The sequence below is a fragment of the Lineus longissimus genome, chromosome 15, assembly GCF_910592395.1.
Source record: "Lineus longissimus chromosome 15, tnLinLong1.2, whole genome shotgun sequence".
Taxonomy (NCBI): Eukaryota; Metazoa; Nemertea; class Pilidiophora; order Heteronemertea; family Lineidae; genus Lineus; species Lineus longissimus.
In genome coordinates, this window is record NC_088322.1 from 13,631,102 (window position 1) to 13,656,448 (window position 25,347).

General features: G+C 42.2%; 1 protein-coding gene across 2 annotated transcripts in view; it reads right to left on the bottom strand.

Moving 5' to 3' along the window:
- The window catches only part of LOC135499543 (uncharacterized), a 105,686-nt gene extending 93,637 nt beyond the window's left edge, over positions 1-12,049 (bottom strand). The window contains exons 1-3 of one of the 2 annotated variants that reach the window (XM_064790374.1): positions 11,834-12,049; positions 6,492-6,606; positions 6,204-6,241 (exon numbers count right to left, since the gene is read on the bottom strand). Coding sequence is in view for 1 of the 2 variants with exons in the window: in XM_064790373.1 (XP_064646443.1) it covers positions 4,470-4,529 (60 nt within the window). In the remaining variant the exon portion in view is untranslated. Of the gene's footprint in view, positions 1-4,469; positions 4,558-6,203; positions 6,242-6,491; positions 6,607-11,833 lie in introns of those variants that run through there. The other variant, XM_064790373.1, reaches the window with a different exon arrangement.
- Between the last annotated feature and the right edge of the window lie 13,298 nt (positions 12,050-25,347).

Here is a 25,347-nt window from a genome sequence, read left to right on the forward strand (position 1 = left end):
AAAATACCTCGGATTCTTCCTGATAGAGTCAGGGGATTTCAAAAGTTTATGATAGCCTAATTATTTGAATTAGACCGTCAGCTCCATCACACCAGTTTACGATGTTATGAGACAAAATTCTGCTGTACCCTTGACACACAGAATTCCTTTTGATGGATTTAGACCCTTTCTTCCTGAGACGTATGCATGAAATGTTCACCGGCGCTTTCAGAGATACAGGTGCCCGTTTTCATCAGAGTTGATTAGTTTAACCTTACTTAATTCTTTATTCACAGTCCTTTTCTTTTCAGCTGCAACTTTCTTGAGATGAACATCTTATAGAAAGTCTTTAAATGTGAGCAAAACATAGGCTGTCAAATGAGGATTGGGCCGACCGAGAATCAAACTCTCGACCTCTGAATTGGCAGGCCTTGATGCTCCGCCAGCTTATCTACAATCCATGGAAAAGGAGCAATCACAAGAAGAGATTCACTGCTGAGGTGATGCGCCTGTTTTCGTTATCAGTGATGGCAGGGAAGGGGATACTTTTTCTATCAATACGACTATATTGATGTTTGTTCATTCAAGTAAATTCTATCTTTCCAATCAATCTGTTCCAGTAATACAGAAATGATGGGAAGCTGTTCTATTTATAACTTAACCGTGTGCTTTATTTGGTAATCAGTTGGATGCTGTGCATTCCACAGATATCAATACAGGAACAGGTGGAAGGTATCCACTAGTACACAAAGCAGGCTGAAGGTGGCAGCACTGCATTGAGAGTACGATTTTACTGGTTGCGGCTGCATGGTCTCTGTGGGTTTATACAGGTGTGGTTTGATGAACGTCTGATGCATGCGTCAATGCTGACATCTATCCATAAATTGTGGCAGCAAAAAAGCCTAAGATACTACATGTAGGCCTACCACTAAACTGCTTTGTAGCAAAGGGTTAAAAGAAAGGTTCAGCTCATCATCTATTCAAGAGCAAGCCTAAAGCAGTGTCATCCATAATAATTCTATACACCCTCGGTGAAGCAAGTTGTTCATCGGTTCATTCAAACCTTGACACTTTAATCAACATTGCCTGGAGCGCTTTCAGAGATACAGGTGCCCGTTTTCATCAGACTTGATTAGTTTAACCTTAATTAATATCTTTATTCACAGTCCTTTTCTTTTCAGCTGCAACTTTCTTGAGATGAACATCTCATAAGTTGCGATTCCACTACAGGAAAGTGCGGACTACATCCGAATTAGTTGTGATTCCATTACAGCTAGTCCGGACTAAACAAGTCCGGCTCTCACTAAGAGCGGTCTTATTAAGTGCAGATAGGACAAGCGGATTTAAGCCGAACTTAGAATAGACCCGGATCTAAAGCAGAAATTACCTGTAATGGAACCGCATTAGTCCGGATTAAGATCAAGTTACTAAGTACGGCTACAGGTGGCGTGTCAATGTGAACGTATTGCGCATGAGCGGAAGTGTTGGTTCTGTCAAAACAACACCTTACGCGGATAGAGTGGCGCCGCCTGTAGCCGTATCTGTTAACTTACCAATCCTGTAGTCGAACTGCACCACATTCCTTAGTCCGGACTAAGCTAAGTTCGGACCTGATGCGGATGCGATAGAAACGGATCTAAACCCTGTAGTGGAACCAAGACTATAGAAAGTCTTTAAACTCTCGACCTCAGAGGTTGCAGGTGCTGATGTTTGCACAACAGCACTCTGCCAGCTTAACTACAATCCATGGAAAGGAGCAATCACAAGATGAGATTCAATGCTGAGGTCTTGCACCTGTTTCAAGTCATGGGGCACCCGAATTTAACCACACTCCTAGCATCATCTCATGGATTTTAGGAGAGCTAATGCTAGGCTAAGTCTCTATCAGCCTAAAAGGGTGAATCACTCCATGCATGAATTATTAGCTCACAAATGTCGATAAATTAGGGAACAAAAACACAGCCAACTACCCGGTTTTACCACAATGGAAATAACTTGAAGTGCGCAAAGAAATCAATGAAATTAGCTATGAATACTGCGCACTTCTGTTAGACATAACTCCATTGCAAATTCCACCACTTGACATTGAAGCAGCTCGATTTTGTTTGCAATTCAACATGAAAGCTGACCTACATAGGTGATACTGACCTACATATGTGACACTGACCTACTTAAATGACACTGACCTACATAGGAGACACTGACCTACATCGTTGGCCCTGACCTACATAGATGACACTGACCTACATAGGTGAAACTGACCTACATAAGTGACACCAATATTGGAGGAGTTCTCACTTGATCTATATTTGGTGGCACCCACCTACATAAATGATGCTGACCTATATGTTGGTCAAGAACTCTGATGACGGCTGATATGACAAGAAATTTTCTTTGTCTTGAGTAATGAAAGTAGGTCACAGCGACCTAGAATTATACCACAAAGTGCTAATCATGACAAAATGTATCCAGACTGTAACGCCAGAACCAAACGCTACATGTGCAATACAAACAAATCTCTCCGAATATGTTTGATGAAGTGTACTCTACAGCGGGACTGTCACTTCAGCTGAGAGTGCCAACCGCCTAATATGACAGCCGGGACCAAACATTTGGATGATCAATTGCAACTTGAGAGCATTCGCAACCAAAAGATGACTTTTGGTCACAGTTACCATGGTGACAAAGTTTGGCTGGACAATAAGGGAACTCTAATTCGATCAGAATTTTTATCTGCAATCGTCTTTATAATGACTTACTGGTTGAAGATGGTAGGGCCATTTGTCATCTTGGGGTATTTTCCCGAAGTCATTTGGGTATTCGTTGACTAGATGTGGAATGGTAAATGAAACTGGTAAGTATGTAGCCATGACAGATAGAACTACCCAGTTTAACCTTTAAGTACTTGAATTCAATCAGTTTAACACAGGATCTTCAAGTTGAAGAATCATTTGCTTGATATCGTGGGTCTGTTTTGCATCTGGGGTGTTTTCCACCAGTCATTGGGGTAGTTGTCTACCAGATGGAAAATTGGAAGAGAAATTGCACGATCTTTGAAACATGTAGCCATGCATTGCAATATTTGAATGGGAATCAGGGGCTGAGTGGTTGGCTGCACAGCTCACAGAGTGCAACCTACATGCCTATCTAACGTTGCACCATGCACAACTGGGTACATTTTGCAGGGGCATGACTATGAATGTCACAATATGTAATGGCAGACTGATCCTTTAATGGACATTTTTTTGCCACAAAACTGCTCTGGAGTCAATCGAAGAGATAAACTTAAGCCAGAGAGCCATCAATATGATGGATGAGGAATCGTTGAGATCAAATTGGATACTGTTTCATTGATTGAAAAATCAGAAGGATCAACCAAGCCAACAAGATGTTCTGGGGATGTCCAAGTGTGTTAAAAACAATTGCAGCATATGGAGAGATTAGACTCTGCAAAGGAGGGGGGCAGGGCATCATTATTTGTCCCCCTGACCCCCTCCCCCACAGAACACGGCCCAAGTTAAGCTTCATTTTGATCCTTGCCTCAAATTTCCCCTCAGCAGGCAGGACTTCTAGCAGAGTGTTTGGCTGGAGGATGTTGCAATCTCAAAGTCGTATATGTCAAGATGTCTTATGACAGACAATATGGTGCAATACCCCAGGACAATACAGTAGAGCATCTAACCACCTGAGTAGAAACGCAACTATTTCGACTCCTAAATCACCCTCGCCTTCCTCATAGACGAATTACCTGACCACTTGCTCTAAGGTTTCAAAGAATTTGTTAGTAACAGATTGGAAGCTCATTACTCCAGAAGAACAGATAGGCTTACTCTGCTAACTTCTTGGTAGACTATGCAACAATATATCCTTATCTCGGAGAACAGAAGTGAACGCTTCCCCAAAGCATACAGCCATGAAATTATGAAACTCATCTCGCATCCCCAGAGGCGCATAGTGACGATGGGGGTGGGTGGATGGGGTAGCCCCTGAATATTTCAGAAACATGTCTTATTGAACAGGAATTCGAGTGAAAGCCATGGATCCCCCTCATCCTCTGAATCCTGGATTTACCCCTGGCCCTTGCAGAGGATCATAAAGGACCCCTTTCGTGCTTTCCAATAACAGCATCCTGAGCATCTTACCCCCCCCCCCCCCCAATGACCATCAGCAAAGGAAAAGTTGGCTACAGCAATTGGGGTTGCAACCTCATGCACACAATGCACTTTCAACCCCTCAAAATGGCTGACCAACTTGAAACAGCAGCAAAACACACTCCTGTCGAACTGGGCACTAAATTCATTGTAACAAATTCATGCCGTGGATTTCTGTAGAGAAAGAATATTTGTAGTACTGAGAGATCTAACAAACCGCTTTTAATTGTATTTGAAGTGTGTATCTTGCCTCTGTTATGAATTGGTGGCATTAGGATACAAGCAGATTTAGTTGCTAAGCATAACGCCACCTGTCAATCAAACAAACGCATATTTTACCTTCTCCTTTTCCTTCTGCTTATTCTTCTTACTTGACCGCTTGGAAACAAACTTCAACATCTTGAACCACTAGATCCGAAATCGAAAAAAACACCGGTACCCCTCTCACATGGTTACAGCCTTGCACCAGACTCGGGCCTAGCAGCAAAGCTCGGTGTGTTCAGGATGTGGTCAGGTAGGAAATTGGGAGCCGAAGTCTCCCACCTGAGCCAATGCTGATCAAAGATCCGTTAAATCCGCTCGAATCGTAAATAGAACGCAGGTATCAATCAGAAGCTGAGTTTGATTTCTACCAATTGCTGGGGTAATTGATCTGGGGATTAAGTTTTCCTGAGAAGCTGAGGTCTGGCTCATGCCGAATGGTACGGCAGGCCTACTAGCCAGGGCTAGCGGGAAAAGGGGGCAACTGTCTCCCAGACATCTTCGTATGTATTTGGTGCAGATTTGGCCACTTTTGGCCACTTTTACTACCAGCTGCGTCAATCTCAAGGATTTCAGCTTTGGAATTTAGCATCACAGGATGCCCTTTAACCCTCTGGGCGCTTGCAGACAGTTGAGTTTTATGATCGTGGCATGCAGAAAGTAAACTTTCATGTCCCTGATGCAGTTCAGACAGATTAGATCAATATGCGTTGGCCTCATCTGACCTCTTGGACCTTAGTTTACCACGGACTTGGACCATGGATGTTTACTGCTGCCGATGCACAAACAAGCCACCTCTGGACAGGTGGAATCCTATAAATTTATCAATCTATTCCTTTCATCCCAATCAGGAGAAGTATGGTTCAATTCTTCAGATAAGTGCCTGCAGTTAGGCCACACAGAAATGTTTTGTTTCTGATCAGGTCCCTCTCTTGCATGGAATAGTAGTCCATTATAAAGGGGGACTATTGGCAGGAGGTAGGTGGGTCATATGAGGTTACATGAAGTCACAGTGATATTGCCAGGGGCTCTTGAGACATCAAAACTATTAAGGTAAAGCGTGGGAAGTGAAACGGAGAAAAGTTTTAGCCTTGCCATTGAAGAAGATGCAGGCAATCGAGATCAGGTAGTCACGTAACTTGTAGCTCTGCCAGGGGTGATTTTAACGGCTCACCTGATCAATTTGAACCAAGATCAGCAATTAATTGGCTGAAGTAATAGCCTGGGAAGTGCCTATTAGAAGTACTTAGAATGTACTCGGGTATACCCAACGGAACAGTTCAAAACATTGTCAGAAAGTAAACGAAAAGATGTCGTCATGTTCTCTGCCTGATTGGTTTGTCTTGATGATGACATTTCTACGACTCATTCTGTCCATTATTGAACTTTATCGCCATTCAAATCCAACTTATAGGATAATGGGAATCTGAGTTGCATCATGGGATAGCATAAATCACATTTAATGACCATAAATGGGCCCAATGTATGGAGTCAAGATTTGAAAAATCAGAAATACAATTTTTAAAGTTTCCGCAAACAAGCGATGTTTGTTGCTGCAACCTGCAGTCAGGATCGCATGCTACAAAATAGCTTCTTTGCGGTAGTCATCACAGGTACCTGTGACAAGAATCTATGATCACAGCAACCGGTGATCATTATCAACCCAGCAATTACGAGACCTGCAACCAAGAGATCTTCGAGACACACATTAATGCGATTTATTTCAGATTGCAGCGACAAAATTTGTTTGTTTGCGAGGGGGTTGGGCTATTTTCTATGATGATGAAATTGACAAGGGAGAAAGAGACTTACCAGTGTTTTGCAATCCTTGTGACAGACATATTTGCAAACTGGAAAAACACAAAAAAACCAAGTCAAGTCGATTGACAGCAAGTCACTATTAAGCGAGATATTGCACTTTTTACCTTTTTTAGTTTTGGCCCCCTGGTGGCCACATCAAGAATCAGACCAGACCGAAATTCAGCGACGATGACAACAACGACAGACACCATGGTATCGTATAAGCTCTCCTGAACCAACCTCGACAATAAAACATCTCTCCAGACTGCGATATTCCAGTGCTTTGTTACACATACCTACCTTTACAGAATAATCCGTCAGCCAAAATCTTCTGCTCACAAAGATTACAAATCCGAGGTTTTTTGAATGTTTTTATCCGAAATGTGTGACAATTACAATCCACTTGGTCTCCTGGCTGCAATGAAAAAGAGGTACATAGCGTTACTCAACTCACAACGTCTTTGGACGGTGAGGGGGGCTAAACAGTCAGCAATACAACACTAGACGGTTCAAGGAAAGGGATATTTGTCACAGAAGTTTTTTGTGCATTTGATAATGATATCCACCTGGTTTATCCTTTTTGTCAGAACAGTAAAACCTACCTCTCTATTAAGGACTACATAACCCGGCCAATTCAACATCAATATAGTAGTCCTCCACTTGTCCTCAAAACTTACTTATCAAAAGACACTCAAACCAATCAATTATCCAGACAGATTATAATCCACCAACAATTAATCCACAAATTCGGGTAATCCTGATAAAAGATGGATTTCTAAATTGGAAAGTGATCAATTTCATATGTGTCCCCAAGGATAGATGAATAAGTTCACTGTGTCGAGAACTGAGAATGTATGAAAGTGTGCGAAAATACAGTCAATACATTATGTATCGTAGCCCAATAGCGCTCCGCATGGCTCCAGTACTTAGACCAATAAACGCTATTATGCTATTATGTAATTACGTTAGGTAGTTTAAGGTCCCGTTAGGCTATTGATCCAGTCGAGTAAATAGGCCTTTTACATATCGATATTGTAAGAAGTGTGAAAAAGACAGGGGAGTAATGATTATGGTATGGGGATAACTTTTTATAGGTAGGTTATTCAGAATGCCAAATAGTACGCAAAGATCCATACAGCTGCATGATGGTACTCAATATCATAACATCAATTTGAAAGTCAACTACTTGTGATATCGTAGTCAACAATCCGAAAATAAAAAAATACTTGATGTTGTGGTTTTACGTGTCATAGGCTGTTTAGTGCACTATTAGGTTCCATCAGAAGGGCTATTCAGACATTGACATGGCTCTAAAATGACACCTGCCTATAAATGTTTTAGGTGTTGAACAATTCAACAGAACTGAACTCATCACTGCCAAGCAAAATGCTTGTATTCGAAAAGAGCAGCATGAGGGGCTTTGATGAAAAATGCTCCATATAACGTCTGACAAGACACCCACAAGGGTAAGGCAATTGTATGTCTTTGGTGTTAGTCTATTGCATACTTTTTTTAGAAATATGACAGGGCAAGCCAAAGACCCCACCGAGTGAAAACAATGAGTAGCTTGCATGGTCTCTACCTCTGGCCAAAGACAGTGTCATCAGACCAATAAACCCAAGTGGCACCTAACCGTAGTTGCACGCAAAGATGCTCATCCCACCTTGGAGGAGGAATACTCCCGGGAGAATAGCCGGCCCCTCCAAGTGCAGATCGAACACTAAAGAAGAATGTAATTATCAAATATCAATACCACCAAATTGCATGCCAAATTGTGCCTAAACTGATATCTGTCACAACAAATGATCTTGTATTCAAAATGATTTTTATATCGATTTCAAAACTTGAAAACCATTTACATTTCGTCTATACATAATGTGTCTATGCTTGAACACAAGGCCTTGTGAAACAGATGCTGTTGTTAATGCAGTTATGCACAGCTGTAAATATCATATGTATGAAATTGTAGGAGACAACACCATTTCTAAAAAGGGCACAACTTTTGGTCCCAAATTGGTTGCATCCCTTCAATTTGACCACTAATCAGGACACCTCTCTATATAGGACAGTGCTAGACATTCCCAATCAGTGTCTTCAATAGAGAGGTAATACTGTTATCAGTGAGTCCATTGCATTGACCTATTTCAAGAACATGACGCAGCATTAAACACATAACTTACAAAGATGGTAAACTTCCAAAGTTCTGGTGTCCATTGCGTATGGCAGAAGATTATACCAGCCATTTGATTGACAGCCCATTATCTTGATTGACAGCCAATTATCTGTCAATTAGTCACTGTCAAAGCAAGAACATGAGAAGAAAGCCACATCCAAACAACAATTCCATCATTTTTGAAACACCCTGTGTGTTGAGCCATCACGTCTCCATGCTGAGCCCAAAGTCCTTGTGAGAAAAGTATCCTGTTTATCCATTTCCAGATATTGCAGTTTGAGAACCAGAACGCGGGATATCCTTATCTGGATGAATTTACAGGAACTTAAAGGACAAGTTGTATGAATGAATTAACTCTCCTTAAAACACCTGATGGTGGGGGGGGGGGGGGGTTTCTAAACAGACATGGGACTAAACATGTCTATAACACATCAGATGTGTGATGTACAGATCATTGTTTTAGCTGGTCCAGTTCACTCAGCCTGTTTATGATGCTGGTAAAAGGAGAAGCGATACATTCATACCACCTGTCTTTTGAATTAAAAAAATTACTCAATCCAGCACTTTTTTTACAACACCATCACACAAACTTGTTTAAATTCAATTCGAATCCTGTAATGGCCTTCGAAGTAAAATCGACAGCACTCTTGACTTTGAATATTCTCCTCTCAGAGTGAGGTAAGAGCCATCATACTGCGATAAAAATAGTGAAGTAGGCCCTGGTTCCAGTTCACATAGCTTTACCGAGACTACATGTACAATTCACATGTGTATGGAATATTCAACAGCTTGATATGGATTGGAGTAGGCCTAAGTACAGCCGAGAAGAAATGAAAAAACAGCGGTATTGCATTCTTGCACATGTGGGTCATTGGGACATTATATTAGCTTCGTGGCGACAGAAGATATTTCATTTTAAATGGTGATCAAATGAAATATGTGCACTATTATTCCTATGCTCTGCGCTGTGAAATCATCTTCTTGAATGTACCAACAACTTTTATCAATCAACCTATAAAATGGGGAAAAAACAATTAAAACCCACTTCTCCATATCACCTTTCCAGCACGGCAGCAAAATATCTATTGTATGGCTTATCCCATACGCTCCTGGGCATATGGGATAAGGGGTTAATTGTGTTTTCATAATATTGAAAATCAGCATCTACAAAAATGTTTTTCAGTAAATTAGCTAGGTGTTACAAGTTAATTTCTGGCCAAAAAGGTACAGAGTACTTCATTCTAGATACTAGAAATAATGCACATTTGCTGGAAATGTTACCAAACGTATCTTAAAGAAAAGGTTTTACAAATTGGATGCCACCTTTCACCTCTAGAATTGATTGGTTTCTTTTTGGTAGCCTGGGCTGACTTGTATGTCAGATTCCTCCAGGCTGAAAATGTCCAATGTCCAAAATTAATCCTGTGTTGCCCGGCCAATAAAAAGTCCCAGATGCTGAGACCTCTTTACAGGGCTTGGGAGAGTCAAGTTGGGAGGGAATAAGTCGGTGGGGCCAGGTTGGTTTCTCAATGAAGAGGCAGCAGCGATGATTTAAAAGAGTTTGATGATGTTATAGTGTCTCGTAAGCCCTCATAGGCTGGCATTATTGTAAGTAATGGTGACACTTTAATAAATAAATATATATATATACAGCGAGGTGACATGGCATAAAAAAAACGTTTTCATGTCTTTTTGTTGTGTTTATAATACAATTATTTCTCTAATTGAGACACTGTGGGTGTCTGGCAGTAGCAAAATATGGCTTATCATTACGCTCCAGGGCGTTAGGGGTTAACTTGTGTTTTCATAATTTTGAAAATCTACATCTATAGAAATATTTTTCAGTCAATGATCCAGATGACACAAGTCAATTTCTTTCCAAAAAAATGCAGTGTACTTCATTCTAGATACCAGAAATAACGCGCAATTGCTGGAAATGCTACCAAACCTATTTCAAAGGAAAAGTTATACAAATTGGACACCAACATCAATCAGGCAATGAATATTGCAATCTCATGCAAATTTCTTTTTGATAGTCTGGGCTGGCTTGCATGTCAGATTCCTCCAGGCTGTAACTCTAACTCCAAAATTAACTCTTTGACCTCGACCAGATCCACATCTTGGCGAGGTGCCTCACATAACAGTACTTCAATGTGAAGATTTAAGCGTGTTGGCAGCCTTGGCCGACTGGTGTGTCAGAAACTTCCAGGCTAGAAAAATCAATAACAAACCAAGTTGGCAAAGCAGCCTAACAGGGCTTTCTGACTTTTTGTTCAAAAATTGTTTGTATTTTCATAATTCTCGAAGTTAGCATCTATAAGAATATTATTAAGTACATTAGCAAAGTGAAACATGATAATTCTTAGAAAACTTTTTTAAGGAATTTAAACTTGCATATGATATTTTCAAAAGTCCGAACACCCTAGGCTGAATAAATCAATTAACCCTTCAAGGTCTGTCAGTTTCCGCAGTCAAATTAAACACTACAAAAACAAACCTCTCTAAATTTTTTTGAATCTATTATTGGAAAAAGTTTGTTTTTCATCAGGTGACATTTCAAAACATCCTACAAAGAATGTTTCTTTCATGAAACACCTTAAATTCTTTGTTATGAAACTCAACCATGGCCATTTCTAACCCACATGGCAGCTGGCTGTTCAGAGTTGGTTACCTGAAGAGGTCAGGGGCTTTTAACAAACAAACCAAAATAACGACAGATGGGCCATTTTCTTATAGAGACTATATCAAACTGAGCCAAAATATTTTTGACACTAATAGTGATACACTGGGTGACCCTCTCTATCTTTAGCCTAGGGGTGGGACTAACGTGATATCATTAATCGAACCGTCCCTGAGGAGACAATCATCTATTTGTGTCATCTTGCTTTACACCTTATAGACAAATACCCAAGAGGTATGAGGATTATGGTCTGGTATGGTATGGTTTGTTTCAACAAATCTCGCACAGATTATGACATTTTCGGCACATTGGTGTCAACAAGTGTTCAGTGTCCTTGCAAAATCTTAGAAGGAACCTCGGAGTAAACTGTGAAACTGGCGGCCTTCAGTGGGCCTGCCTTGGTCCTGAGAACAGAGCATATAGAGTGGTGACCCAATTGTGATGACACAAGCATATGGTCTCCCAGGTTTTAAATCGGTATTTACTTCATTTTGATGGAATTCTAATTGATTTGGGATTTCAGGTTCTAGCCATAATGATGGTACCTATTGCCAATTCTTAACTAGACAGAAGTACAGTTGGCTTGAAAAATCGCAGACCCTTCTTGAAGTTAAGAAAGGTTGTTGAAATGACAACACAAAGCCACAAAACATTCCGTGTAAAGGCAAGATAAGAACACAAGTTACGAACGTCAAAGTTTACCAACCTTAGCATTCAAAATAACAAACCTACAACCATCTAAATCAAAACAGAATAAATATTTCAGAGAAAACCACTGGAATTACTTACAATTTTAACATGAATCCGATATAAAATACCCTGGTGTCTAATCCACTGATTCGCACAAATGTCATCCACAGAAAATTCAAATTTCAAAACACGGAACACAACCAACAGATATATCTCGGTGGCATTAAGCCCTACAACACATGTAGATACTTATTCTATATTGGAACATCAACCCACTACAAAATGCAATAACCGCATATGCACAGACAAATCGAACTTAGAGTGGCGTGAATCCCGGGGACATGAATTGGGCCACGGTGCCCATCCAAACATAATGTCGCAGTTTTCCGATTCTGTTGTGCCCGCTCGGGCGTGAAGCGACCATTCCTCCCATTCAATAGATTAGGGTCTTTGACTACAAAAGTGCCATCAATGATCACTGAGGCCGAATGGGGCAATTTTGAGATGTCATTATCTGAATGGCTTTTGTTAGAAATATCAGATGTTTTTTGAAATAATGATTAATTTCCTAAATACAAAAGGCTATGTGGATAATTTTTATTAGTTACGTTAATATTCCTCTGGTTGTGTCTGATGTGAAGTACTATTTATGATAATTTTGCCTCATATTAGGTGATAAAGCGTATAACGTGAGATGAAAGATGGATATGAGTATTATTTTTCAGATTGTGTATATCAGTTTATTCTGTGCTGGTTGAAAGTTATGATTCTAGTATCTTCACAGACCTGTGATCAGTACACCACAAATCGTTGAGTGTACGAATCCAAACTGCCTTCGCGAGCAGTCACATAACGACCTATGCAAATGAGTTATGCAGACATGCAGGAGTCTTACATAAAAAACAGTCCTTGTATGATTCTAAGACACCCTGTATAGTCTGATACTCTGTATCAGCTGTGGAGTTAGTAACATTTCCAATTGTGAAGTATACATGTACATAGGTATTGCTCAGTTCGGTTATTACACTTGTGGCTGTGGTCAATAGCTACTTGCACAAATCGTAGAGAATACGTATACCAATATGGAGATTATGAGCTGAGTTTTGTTCCTATTTTTGCCCAGCCACTGAACCAGATATATGAAGTATTTGTATAGTGTTTACAAACATGGTTCCAGCCGCTCACATGTCTTACAGTCGCGGATACAGGGGAAGGTGCAGAGCTTTGGGTACCGCACCTGTTATTTGAAATCAACCATGGTTTGAATTCTAACCCTAAAACCATCAGGGTGCCCCCCTTACAACCTCTCATCAAAGACGCCCTACCCTTAGAATACCCTTGCCCTGCCCAACACCAGCCAAAACTTGACGTGTACTGAAGTTCAGGATGTGCAGCAATGGCCCCCACATCCAGAATATGACAATGGCCACTGCTGCACATCCTGAACTTAAGTACACTTGGCATTGATGACCGAGCTTCAGTAACGTGTGCAAGGGGAGGAGCATATGAGTGACGATGACTACAGCAGTTGGATCGAGTCTCCCCTACCCATTATGGGAATCAATTTCTGAACTGCTGCTACTTGAATGAAATACATTAGCATCGCCATCTATAAGAAAATCATTACACCAACCACATTGAAGTTCCTTTTTGGCTTCCCCAGCCAACAAGCAGGGGAAGACCGGGGAAGACTTTTGATTTCAATCCACAATAAACATTTTCCTTCTCCTTCTTCTTATCATTATCAATATCACCACCTCTGGAGCACAAACATTTATGAGTTTCTCATTGAAGTTTGACACAAATATCAGTTAGGGGATATGAATAATTTGAAATTTATGACAACATTTATCTATTCATCTGCCTCATGATGCAAACCTTGCCATGCACAAAACGTCATTTCGCATTTCAGAAATTTATCAACGCGTCCGAGAGATTAGTCGGGTTGGATGCAGTCACGATTAATGAGATAAGAGAGATACCATGGGATGTCGCACGGGTTATGGGAGCAGACTAGTAACCCACTGCCTATAATTCAGCCGGTGTGGTCAATTCAGATGAATGGCCTCTGGCGGCCTGTTTATCATAGGGGATGCTCTTAGATTGAATATTTGGGCTTGATTAGATTGGATACTGGCATGGCGGCAATTGTTACATTTTAACCACTGGGCCATTTATAAGCCGTATAATGCAATTTCAGTAACTTGTGTACTGGTGTTAGCCTACTCATATCCCTGTTGAGGCTATCAAGAGTCAGACTACCAGGGTTGTATTGAGTGGGGGGAACGCCTAAGAAAAACATTTTTTCACGCATGGGCTCTTTTGGGATGAAACGTTGTGCTTCCCCCCTTGAGACTACTGCTTTCTCCCCCCCACCAACCCCTACTGAAACTACTACCTCCTCCCCCAGGACATAAAAAATGAATATAGCTCTGTCTACAGGAGGCCAAATCTGTCATCCATCAACAATAAACTGACTATACGTCACCAATGGCAAAATGCCAAACATCCCGCACAGGCAATCAAACTCTTACTTGCTTTAATCAACCAGGTGTAATAACCTTACCCAATTAATCCAGACTAGTTTACATTTTTTATGAGCCCCATCGTTGATGAGTCTCAACTTGGGCCGACAGCTACCATCAACACTTGTAATAAGCTAACTGTGCTTTCTGCGGTATTCGTACAACACTTCTGAAAACTTGTTTCCAAAATGACTTCTAATCTTACATGTAGCAGTTTTTCTCAGCGCTCCCGCTCATGGGTGTTTTTTCATTCCACAATGTTTGGGTACCGATTGGGTTTAATGGCCTTGTGACTATGTCTTCGGACAGTGATGAGGACTCCATCACAAGCTATTCTAACTGGAGTACGGTATAATTCACCATGGCATAGACATCCAGCAGAAAGGAAATGAACGTTGATTTTTTGTCGAAATGTAGTCTTTGACAATGAAGTTCATCACAAGGTATTGTTCAATAAGACAATGTAGAGTTGAGCACCGAGCAAACAAGCCACTTTACTCATTGGCACAGACCCACGATAACATGACGGCTGAATAAAATTCAACTAATCAGCAACCACATTCGAACCACCATCGTCATCTTGTTAGAGCTACGTCGAAGGTCACACCAACTGAATTGTTCGTTTGTGAGTCACCTCATTAAAGGACAGAGATGAAACAGCCATAAATTCAAAATATCGAAGGGTTAAGCTTAGTGTTACATCAAGATGAATGATACCCTTATCAATCGCGTCATTTATCACCCTTCTCATAACTCGCATCATTAATAAGATCTTCAAAAGATTTATTTCACCAGAAACTATAACTTCTCACACATCTATCAGCCGCAGCAGTCAACCCCTGACATTAGTCGAACACCTTGGGACGACAAGATCCATCTTTATCCCAATATTTGATGTGCCTTGGGACCGCGAACATGCTCAGAAATTAAATTCATGATCAAACCGATGTTGTTCTGGATCAAGTGTCTGATCATACATAGCTCGGTGTATTTTAACCCGTCACTGACAGTTTTGTAGACTATTGAAATCATCTTCTAAACATTTTTAGATCCAGTCAAAATCAATGCTGTGATCAGCCCTCGGTACATCATAGAACTATCGCATTTCATCTCGGTGTCCTTTTAGCTTCATCGACCAAGGTACCTTGCACCACGGGCCTACGCTAGAGCACACAGATTGACAGTTACTTGAGATGGACTAGTCTCCCTGGCAGAAATCGATTCACTTGGTCAATAAGACCTAGAGTAGGTGCCAATGCAGTGAAGCACAAAGTAGACCGATTCCATTTTCAAACAGAGAGAGGGCAGGAGAAAAACACAACAGATTGACTGTGTAGATGCTATTTAGCTGGTCTTAATTGTGCATCTGTTTCACACAAGCCTGTTACATGTAATACAAGCCGTTTGTACGGGCACTCTTCAACCGGTTAAATAGCATCTACAGATATACAGTATGTCTCTTTTATGTGTTGGATCATCACTTATACGGCGATATCATCCAAGCAATTATCGGCCTCGGATCTAACATGTGACTCCCCTCGGCCTAAACAATCAACCCCTCACAGACACACTAGCAGAATCTAAACAAGCCATCGCAAGAACATCAATTCACTTGCTGTACGCAGATGAAATTGACAATAGTACTCGTTGTATGAAGGGCGGTAGTTTCACTGATTGAGTTCAAAAGTGCAATCATCCTGACGTAACCAGTGATTTTTAATATACTCCCCCTCTCCATATTCAAATGAGGTAGGAGTTTAGCAAAAACCTCATCTCAGGATGAAATGCAATAGTCAAATAGGTGGTGCTATTAACCCTCAGAGACCTGACAGCATTTCCCCGATGGTTGCATTGGGTCTCTGATTTGACGAATGGTTGGTCATTTGAGAGACTGTCTTTCAATGTGAGCCAGTTCAAGACGCCATTTTGCAACAGAAATAGCAATCTGACAATGCCTATGCTTATATTTTTCTGGCCCAAATCATATTGAATCCTTCTTATCAATCAAATCACTGTACAGCAACAGCCAATGAAATAATGGTACTTTCCACTGATTCTCATTTACCAAATTGGTGATGACATTGCTCCTCTAGTACAATATACTCGAGGGATATTGGGGGTAATGAATTGAGCTGGCGCGGTATATAGCAGCTCTAGTGAAATTGGTACAATTACAACTTTCAGTAATGAGCTATCTATGAACAAGAGCAACCTAGGCCAAGACATCTGCCAACTGACTGAAAAAAGAAATGTTGTCGAACCATTTCAACCTTTTTTGCCCAACTTGTAACAGCTTTTGGCAAACCAAAAGCTGTCTGGCTGTGTGTCAAACAGCCATTCCTTGCCAAAAGTCTGGATCTAACAGTATCTCTGGTGTTTGCGCTACCCCATCACACAAGATGCTGGATTAGCACATGGTGTCGCAACGCTAAGCCATCCACCCCTTCTCCATGTCAATCATCGCGATAAAATCAATTCTTGGCATCGTGATGTGATAGATATTTTATTAACCTTTGGCGAAGTATTGGTGATCGGGCCAACAGTCGGTGCAGGTTCACAGGATAGCATTGATATTGATTACAAAGTACACGGGGCACATCGAACAGCTCTTAGATCGGGGACATATAGAACCTGGAACTGAACATCAAAATCAAAAAACAAATCTTTCTTTTGTCTGGCCCTGAAGAAACTACAAAGGAGTACAGATGATTTCATCATACATCTACTGCAGATTGCATCCTCTTCCACACATTATTACCAAGCACATCAACAAATGTCAAGATGACGGAAATTTCCCAATTGTGTAAATATCAGATCGTCTCCAAGATGAACGAGATCTTCAGACTTCAGCAGCAAAATGAGTACGTTGCCCACACTACAGTTCAGAATGAAAATTATTTCATAACAACAGCAGTTACCAAGGCAACACCTAAATTGTCATCGAAATAGTCCTAGAATTGATGACTGTTATGATAAATCTGAGAATTACTCAATTTCAAATGCAAATAGATATACACTCACGTGGAATCCCGGTAACACAACCTCTCATGGGGCCGAGGTTGAATGGTCGCGTTACCGGGGTAGTCGTGTTAGTGAATTACCGGGTTAATTGGAGACGCGGTCGTGACCGATTACGGTAATTAGGTCCTTGGTCGGGTTAGAGGGGTGAATTTGGTCATTGGGACCACCCAATCCAATGGTCGTGGTCTAGGTACCGGGGTGGTCATATTACCAGGGGCCTTGCAATGGTAATTAGAGAGGAAAACATTCGGGACCGGTGAGGCCTGATCGTCATAGCGGGGTGGTCGCATTACCAAGGTGGTGGTCGGCCGGGGTTCCACTGTAGATGAGAAGATATATTGAGAACTGAACACAATTAGTTAACCCTTCTATCGATGTCACAGAGGGGACAGTTTCATAATTTTCAGAGATAGTTAATTATTTTGCTGCAATAGTTTTAAGGCCCTGCAAATGAGATTATTACAGCGACATGCAATCATTATTACTGCGATGAGCAACGAAACATGAGATTACAATAAGTACAGGGGTGATGTTCATCTTGAGATCCTCAATACCGGACAAGTAACACATGTAGATCACTTTATGAACGTCAGAGCAATGGCCAACAACAGGGCTTGTGATCCTCTACACAATGTCAGATCGGGAATTCACTTGATGAGACAAATTGATCGTTCTTTCTCAAGGGGGGAGATTTCCATCTTGAGATGCTCAATACAAGACAAGGAACACATACAGATCACTTCATGGACGTCAGAGTAGCGACGTTATGTCGATTTCAGCCTAATATCTATTGGCATGTGACAGCATTGTCATTAAAAGATTGGTGATCAAGGTCGGGTGAAGGCTGCGGTAGTTCAATGTCTTCGTCATTTGCATCCGGCCTGACCACTCTGTGTTTTTTCCCAAATCCTGTTCCCTGGAGTCAACCATACCTCATAGGCAAAGCTCAATTACGATAGTCGACGTTTCCAAAATATTTATTCCCGCCTCGTACAAATGCCATAAAGAAGCGATGTTATGGCCGCTATGGCCCATTCCTGTCGCACTCGCCGTCACACCGATGTCATGTTAGTCTCACACGGGAGTCTAGTAAGTTTAAATCAATAGAAGAGGAGAGAAAGATTTGTTAAAATCTCTGCAAATACTTGGCTGGTGCAGTGAAGTGTTGGACTGTCTCATCTGTGTACAGAGTTTCCGATGATGAAGCAGGCAAGACAAGTCGGCACGAAAGCGAAATTAGTTGTAAATTCAGGCCAAGATATTGTACTTTTGTGCTTCTTGTTGCATCATTTAGCCATCATGACAACTTCAAACATCTTCAGTGAGCCTATTGTTATTGTTTATAAAATGGAGAATCACCCTTTTGGTTTGTCATCATTTCAAATACTTGAGAATGAATCTGTAGTGTACGGCATCACCTGCCATGCGTCTTGATGAAGAAGCTAAAGTGGACTCAACTGTTGCGGTCAAGTAATAGAAAATAGAATGGTTTTTATACAAGAGTTATAAGGTTATGCCTTTGGACAGGTGGTACATGAGTCATCTGATGACTTACCTCCTACTTTTGGCAGCAGATCATGTTGGAAATGGCCAGCGGTCACGTAGGATGACATCAACTAAGTTTTCGAGGAATATCAATGGGATACTTGAGAGCTGATTTGCATTAATGCTGTGGCTATTTGTGCCAGCTAAGCCATTTTGGGATGACTGTACCAGTCCATAATGTCTGCGAGTAGTCACGGCTCATATTCGCCAGGTTCATAATATGGTAGTTGTTCTTGTCTCCTGATTGATTGTGATTCACCTTCGAATAGGGTGTTCCTACCAATAGTAAGGTCATAGCAAAGAAAGAACAAAGCCTTGTCCTTGGAAGGTAAGGCAGTAGAATGTCCCATTCCACCTCATCTTCCACAAAGGCAGTCTCAGGGCAGTGCCTTGGAAGGTTGGCATCACAATATCCCATTCCACCTCATCTTCGATCAGGCATTCTTAGGGCAGCGCCTTGGAAGTTTGGCATCAGAATATCTCTTCCACCTCATCTTCCACCAGGCAGTCTCAGGCAGTGTCTTGGAAGGTGAGGCATCAGTATGTCTCTTCCACCGCATCTTCCACCAGGCAGACTCAGGGCAGCGCCTTGGAAGGTTGGCATCAAAATGTCCCATTCCACCTTATCTTCCACCAAGGCAGTCTCAGGGCAGTGCCTTGGAAGGTTGGCATCAGAATGTCCCATTCCACCTCATTTTCCACCAAGGCAGTCTCAGGGCAGCGCCTTTGAAGGTTGGCATCAGAATATCCCATTCCACCTCATCTTCCATCAGGCATTCTAAGGGCAGCGCCTTGGAAGGTTGGCATCAGAATGTCCCATTCCACCTCATCTTCCACCAAGGCAGACTCAGGGCAGTGCCTTGGAAGGTTGGCATCACAATATCCCATTCCACCTCATCTTCCATCAGGCATTCTTAGGGCAGCGCCTTGGAAGTTTGGCATCAGAATATCTCTTCCACCTCATCTTCCATCAAGGCAGTCTCAGGGCAGCGCCTTGGAAGGTTGGCATCAGAATGTCCTATTCCACCTCCTCATCTTCCACCAAGGCAGACTCAGGGCAGTGCCTTGGAAGTTTGGCATCAGAATGTCCCATTCCACCTCATCTTCCACCAGGCAGTCTCAGGGCAGTGCCTTGGAAGGTAAGGCATCAGAATGTCCCATTCCACCTCATCTTCCACCAGGCAGTCTCAGGGCAGTGCCTTGGGAGGTTGGCATCAAAATGTCCCATTCCACCTCATCTTCCACCAAGGCAGTCTCAGGCAGTGCCTTGGAAGGTAAGGCATCAGAATGTCCCACTCCACCTCATCTTCCACCAAGGCAGACTCAGGCAGTGCCTTGGAAGGTGAGGCATCAGTAGGTCTCTTCCACCTCATCTTCCACCAAGGCAGTCTCAGGGCAGCGCCTTGGAAGGTAAGGCATCAGAATGTCCCATTCCACCTCATCTTCCACCAGGCAGTCTCAGGGCAGTGCCTGGGAAGGTTGGCAACAGAATGTCCCTTCCACCTCATCTTCCACCAGGCATTCTCAGGGCAGCGCCTTGGAAGGTAAGGCATCAGAATGTCCCTTCCACCTCATCTTCCACCAGGCAGTCTCAGGGCAGTGCCTTGGAAGGTAAGGCATCAGAATGTCCTATTCCACCTCATCTTCCATCAAGGCAGTTTCAGGGCAGTGCCTTGGAAGGTGGGGCAGCAGAATGTCCCACTCAACCTCATCTTCCACCAAGGTAGTCTCAGGGCAGTGCCTTGGAAGGTAAGGCATCAGAATGTCCCTTCCACCTCATCTTCCACCAAGGCAGTCTCAGGGCTGCTCTAAGGTTGGAAAGAAAGAGCCGATGACCCCTGCTACACAGTGACATCCACAGTCTACTCCACAGATATTCTCCCAAATCCTGTAATTCACATTTTTCAAAGAATTTGTCTGAATAGCTGATCTCAAAATGTTGTTGGCCTCAAATCATCTTGGACCCTCCCTTAATTGGCAGGCACCTCTCTCTACAAACACTAGTTTTGGCCCCAAATTGGTGATTTTCATTATTTTGACCTCTCTAATCAGGACACTTCTCTATTAAGGACAGTACTTGTTAGCCCAAAGGGTATCTTTAATAGAGATGTTCTCCATAATAAATCCACCTGGTATGATATTCTATATTTTGATTTTTGACAGATTTTTGCTTCTCATGTGTCGCATGTTTTTCTACGAGGTGTCAAAGTGATGTGATCAGGTAGATGTGTTATTACCTACCAAGTAGTGTTTCACCTGCTCTCCAAAGATAATGTATATATACAGCACGTCCCAAAATAAATGCTTTCAACAAGAACACAGGGGTACTTAAAAGGGTGAAGTACTGTACTCTGGCATTTGACTAGTGACCCAATGACAGTGGTAGGTGGTTAGCACATTATCAGCACAAAATGAACAAGTTAGTCTAGAGCATTTTTATAATGTGATGGGCTGCCTTCATATCCAAGGAACCTCTTATTGCTATTACAGTTACCTAAATAAGGTCTTTAGTTGCCTGTCACAAATAGTGAACCAATGCTATTGGGAGTCAAAACAAAGGGGGAGTTTTCTGTCAATGAAGAAGAACCAAGGTCCATCACAATCTGGTTTCTTACTAATACAAGTGAACTGCTGCACAAGCATGTCGAAAAACAACTTCCTTGGAAAAACTTTCGAAGAAACACATTTCTAAATATTTCTCAACATTTTCTTTAAGTACCCCATTACATGATTAAACTGAAGACAAACCACCTGCCTTCTTTTCAGATACAGAAAAAAGTGAAAGCTCATTCATCCAAAAGACGTGTAATTATCACTATCAGCTTGAGTATTCCGTAGACTGACGGATGAGCCTCTAACGACTGTGTCTCACTCCCATTAGTTTAGCTAAAGAGATTTGTATTATGCCAGCAGCTAAGAGGAGGAAGCACAGAAAAGACTGACTAAAATCTGCTGAGCTGGAGACCAGACACCAGCTCATGTGTTTTAGACCTGCTCCCTTATTAGGAATGGAGAGGAATGCTGGCCAAAGGACACCACCCTTACCCTAAAGCTGGGGCGCTCTGTACCTCCTCCCAATGAAGAATAGAGATGAATATAGCGAATTGTGGTCCTTTAGAACTAGAAAGGCCTGAAAGTCTTTGCCCCAGAAAAGTTATATATATACTGACTGTGTCTACCGGACATTTCAAACTAAGTACATGTAGCCCTAAGGCACGAGGAAGATGAAGACAGTGAAGGCTGCCAAACAACAGACATCATGACAATGTCATTTAAAATTATTAGTAAATGCTGGTTGCCGGTGGGACGAGGCGCAAAGGGCTGCCAAGGAAAGGCAGAAAGCGACGGGAGGACGATGAATGGACCACGTGTTGCGATCCGGTGTTGCAGCCTTATAGACTGCCCGCGCCCGGGATGAAGATCCCGGTAAAGTAAGTAAGGCTAAGTATTAAGTGCTAATCTTACCCTATCGTCAGCGCAGCAAAAAGGAGAAAACACTATCCTAACGAACTCCTTTGTGCAGTGGGTGATCCCTTTTTCCCCTTTAGAAATATCCATCTCGTCTGCTTCTGACCCGGTATCTCTTCCCGCCATTTTTGCATATCAAACCAGAACAAAAATCGGCACTCAAATTTCATGAACACGAGGAATAAGCATCTTAGCTTCGAATGAGACCTGCTCGGATATGAGAATTATATCCTCACTTCGCATGTTGGCCAAATATTTCAATAAATCCCAAGCAAATGTCATTTTCTTCAAAGTAGCGTTGACACGTGACCATCCCGATAGTCGTCTGCCCAGTGGCAGCGTGTTGTACACGCGCTGAGTGGAGCAGCATAGGCAGACCACCTGGATGGGTTTTCCGTTTCTAGGGCGGTTGCTGACGCGAGTTCGGGCATTGATCTTAGGTAATCTTTGGCCTCAGCTGAAAGGCATGCACAAAACCAGAGCACCCCATGCGGCAATAGTAAGAAATTCAAACGACCAAAAGGCCCTTCTGAATACGGGCTGAAACATGATAGACCTCCAATGCTTCGATTCGCTTGATTTCATAAACCAGCAAGCCTTGAGACGATGCGGACCTTCGCAGAGAATTCTGGATGGAAAAGAATAAAAAGGTCCTCTCACCGGGATTCGAACTCGAGACCTCTGGTTTTATTTGCCAACACTCTTATCCTCAAGGCCACTGGACTGCTTGAAATGCCTGTCGTTTTGTAAGCCTTTATAGAATGTGCAAACATTTGTGTGTAATCTTTGTTCGAAACTGCAGGAAGAAAGTCATTTTTTCTTTGCTGTGCGTGATTATGTATGCGGAGTCTACGTTTTCTCTTAGCAATGTTCACCATTGTCTTGGTATCTTCTTCTATTACATGTACTTGAGAAAATTTCTTGTTAATCTCTCAAAAATAAAGCATAATCGCCATTCATATGAGATATATTTGCTGGCAGCAGCATCTTAAAGATAGATCAGTGCTAGCTCTGGGCGATGGTTTATTGGGGTGACAATCCATCTTGAAGACAAGGATCAATTCTAGCTCTGGGTAATGATGTACCAGGGAACAATCCATCCTGAAGACGGGTTCTGAGGATCAATCCATCCTGGAGACAGGGGTACAGGGGGAACAATCCATCCTGAAGACAGGGGTACAGGGGGAACAATCCATCCTGAAGACAGGGGTACACAGGGAACAATCCATCCTGAAGACAGGGGTACAGGGGGAACAATCCATCCTGAAGACAGGGGTATGTGGGGAACAATTCATCCTGAAGACGGGTTCTGGGGAACAATCCATCCTGAAGACCGGGGTACAGGGGGAACAATCCATCCTGAAGACAGGGGTATGTGGGGAACAATCCATCCTGAAGACAGGGGTACAGTGGGAACAATCCAAAGCTATTCGTGCCATTACTCTCAGTCATCCTATTAGTCACACTGACCCTTTATTCATAAAGCTGAAACTACTCAAACTACCGGACTTACACAAATTAATTGAAATAAAATTTCTCTATAGATTTTTAAAAAAGGATTTACCAGTGTACTTCATGCACAATTTTTTCTCATTTAACAGTGATGTTCATAACTATCCCACAAGAATTAATGATAAATTTAAAATACCAAATGTAAGACACGAATATGCCAAAATGACACCACGATACAGTTTAACTAAATTATATAATTCTCTCTCAAAACAAACTCTAAACAAACTCCACTCAAATTTTAGCTTAAAATCCTTTTCAACATACTACAAAAATGAAATTTTGGGTTCCTATAATAAAAAGTGCCAAATTCGCAACTGCTATGTTTGCGACATTCGTTAAACTTTTTTCGTCTTATAACTGTTATTACTCACTCCTTCACTGTAAAATAGAACTGTCTTGTCAATTAAATTGTAAATCCTGTATATAATAATTAACATTGTACTACATGTAATTCATAAGGGAGCAGGCATTAAGCGGCCAATCTGGTCTTGTTCTGCTCCCGACCACAATCAATATTATGTATTTCATTAATGCACCTTGTAAATTTTGTTGGTCGAATAAATATTCATATTCATATTCATATTCATCCTGAAGATAGATCAGTGCTAGCTCTGGGCGATGGTGTATTCGACTAAAAGATGGGGAGCCATGCAAAACTCCAGGACTGTCAAGACATCAAATGGATATTCACGAGAACAAGCAAGTGGTTCTTAAACTGTTCATCCAAATTGACCACACTGTCACTGTCCACTGCATGACCACAACCAGGCAGCTCACCAGGCAGAAGCTAGGATGTGACATTGTCCAAAGCTTGCCAGTCCATAAAAGCAGGGTAATGACTTGTCCAATGAAACATGACCAACCAAGATATTTGCCGGGCAGTACAGTAGAAAAGACGTGACATTGTCCAAAGTGTAGCTGGCCAAGCAGAAGCAAGGTTGTGACATTGTCCTCTGAAATATGACCAACTAGGCAGTTTCGGGGCTGGCAGGCTGTAGCGAGGATGTGACATTGTCCACAACAAGACTAACCACGCAGGCAGCTCACCAGGCAGTGGCAAGGATGTGACATTGTTCACAACAAGACTAACCACGCAGGCAGCTCACTAGGCAGTGGCAAGGATGTGACATTGTCCACAACAAGACTAACCACGCAGGCAGCTCACTAGGCAGTAGCGAGGATGTGACATTTTCCACAACAAGACTAACCATGCAGGCAGCTCACCAGGCAGTGGCAAGGATGTGACATTGTCCACAACAAGACTAACCACGCAGGCAGCTCACCAGGCAGTGGCAAGGATGTGACATTGTCCACAACAAGACTAACCACGCAGGCAGCTCACTAGGCAGTAGCGAGGATGTGACATTTTCCACAACAAGACTAACCATGCAGGCAGCTCACCAGGCAGTGGCAAGGATGTGACATTGTCCACAACAAGACTAACCACGCAGGCAGCTCACTAGGCAGTGGCAAGGATGTGACATTGTCCACAACAAGACTAACCACGCAGGCAGCTCACTAGGCAGTAGCGAGGATGTGACA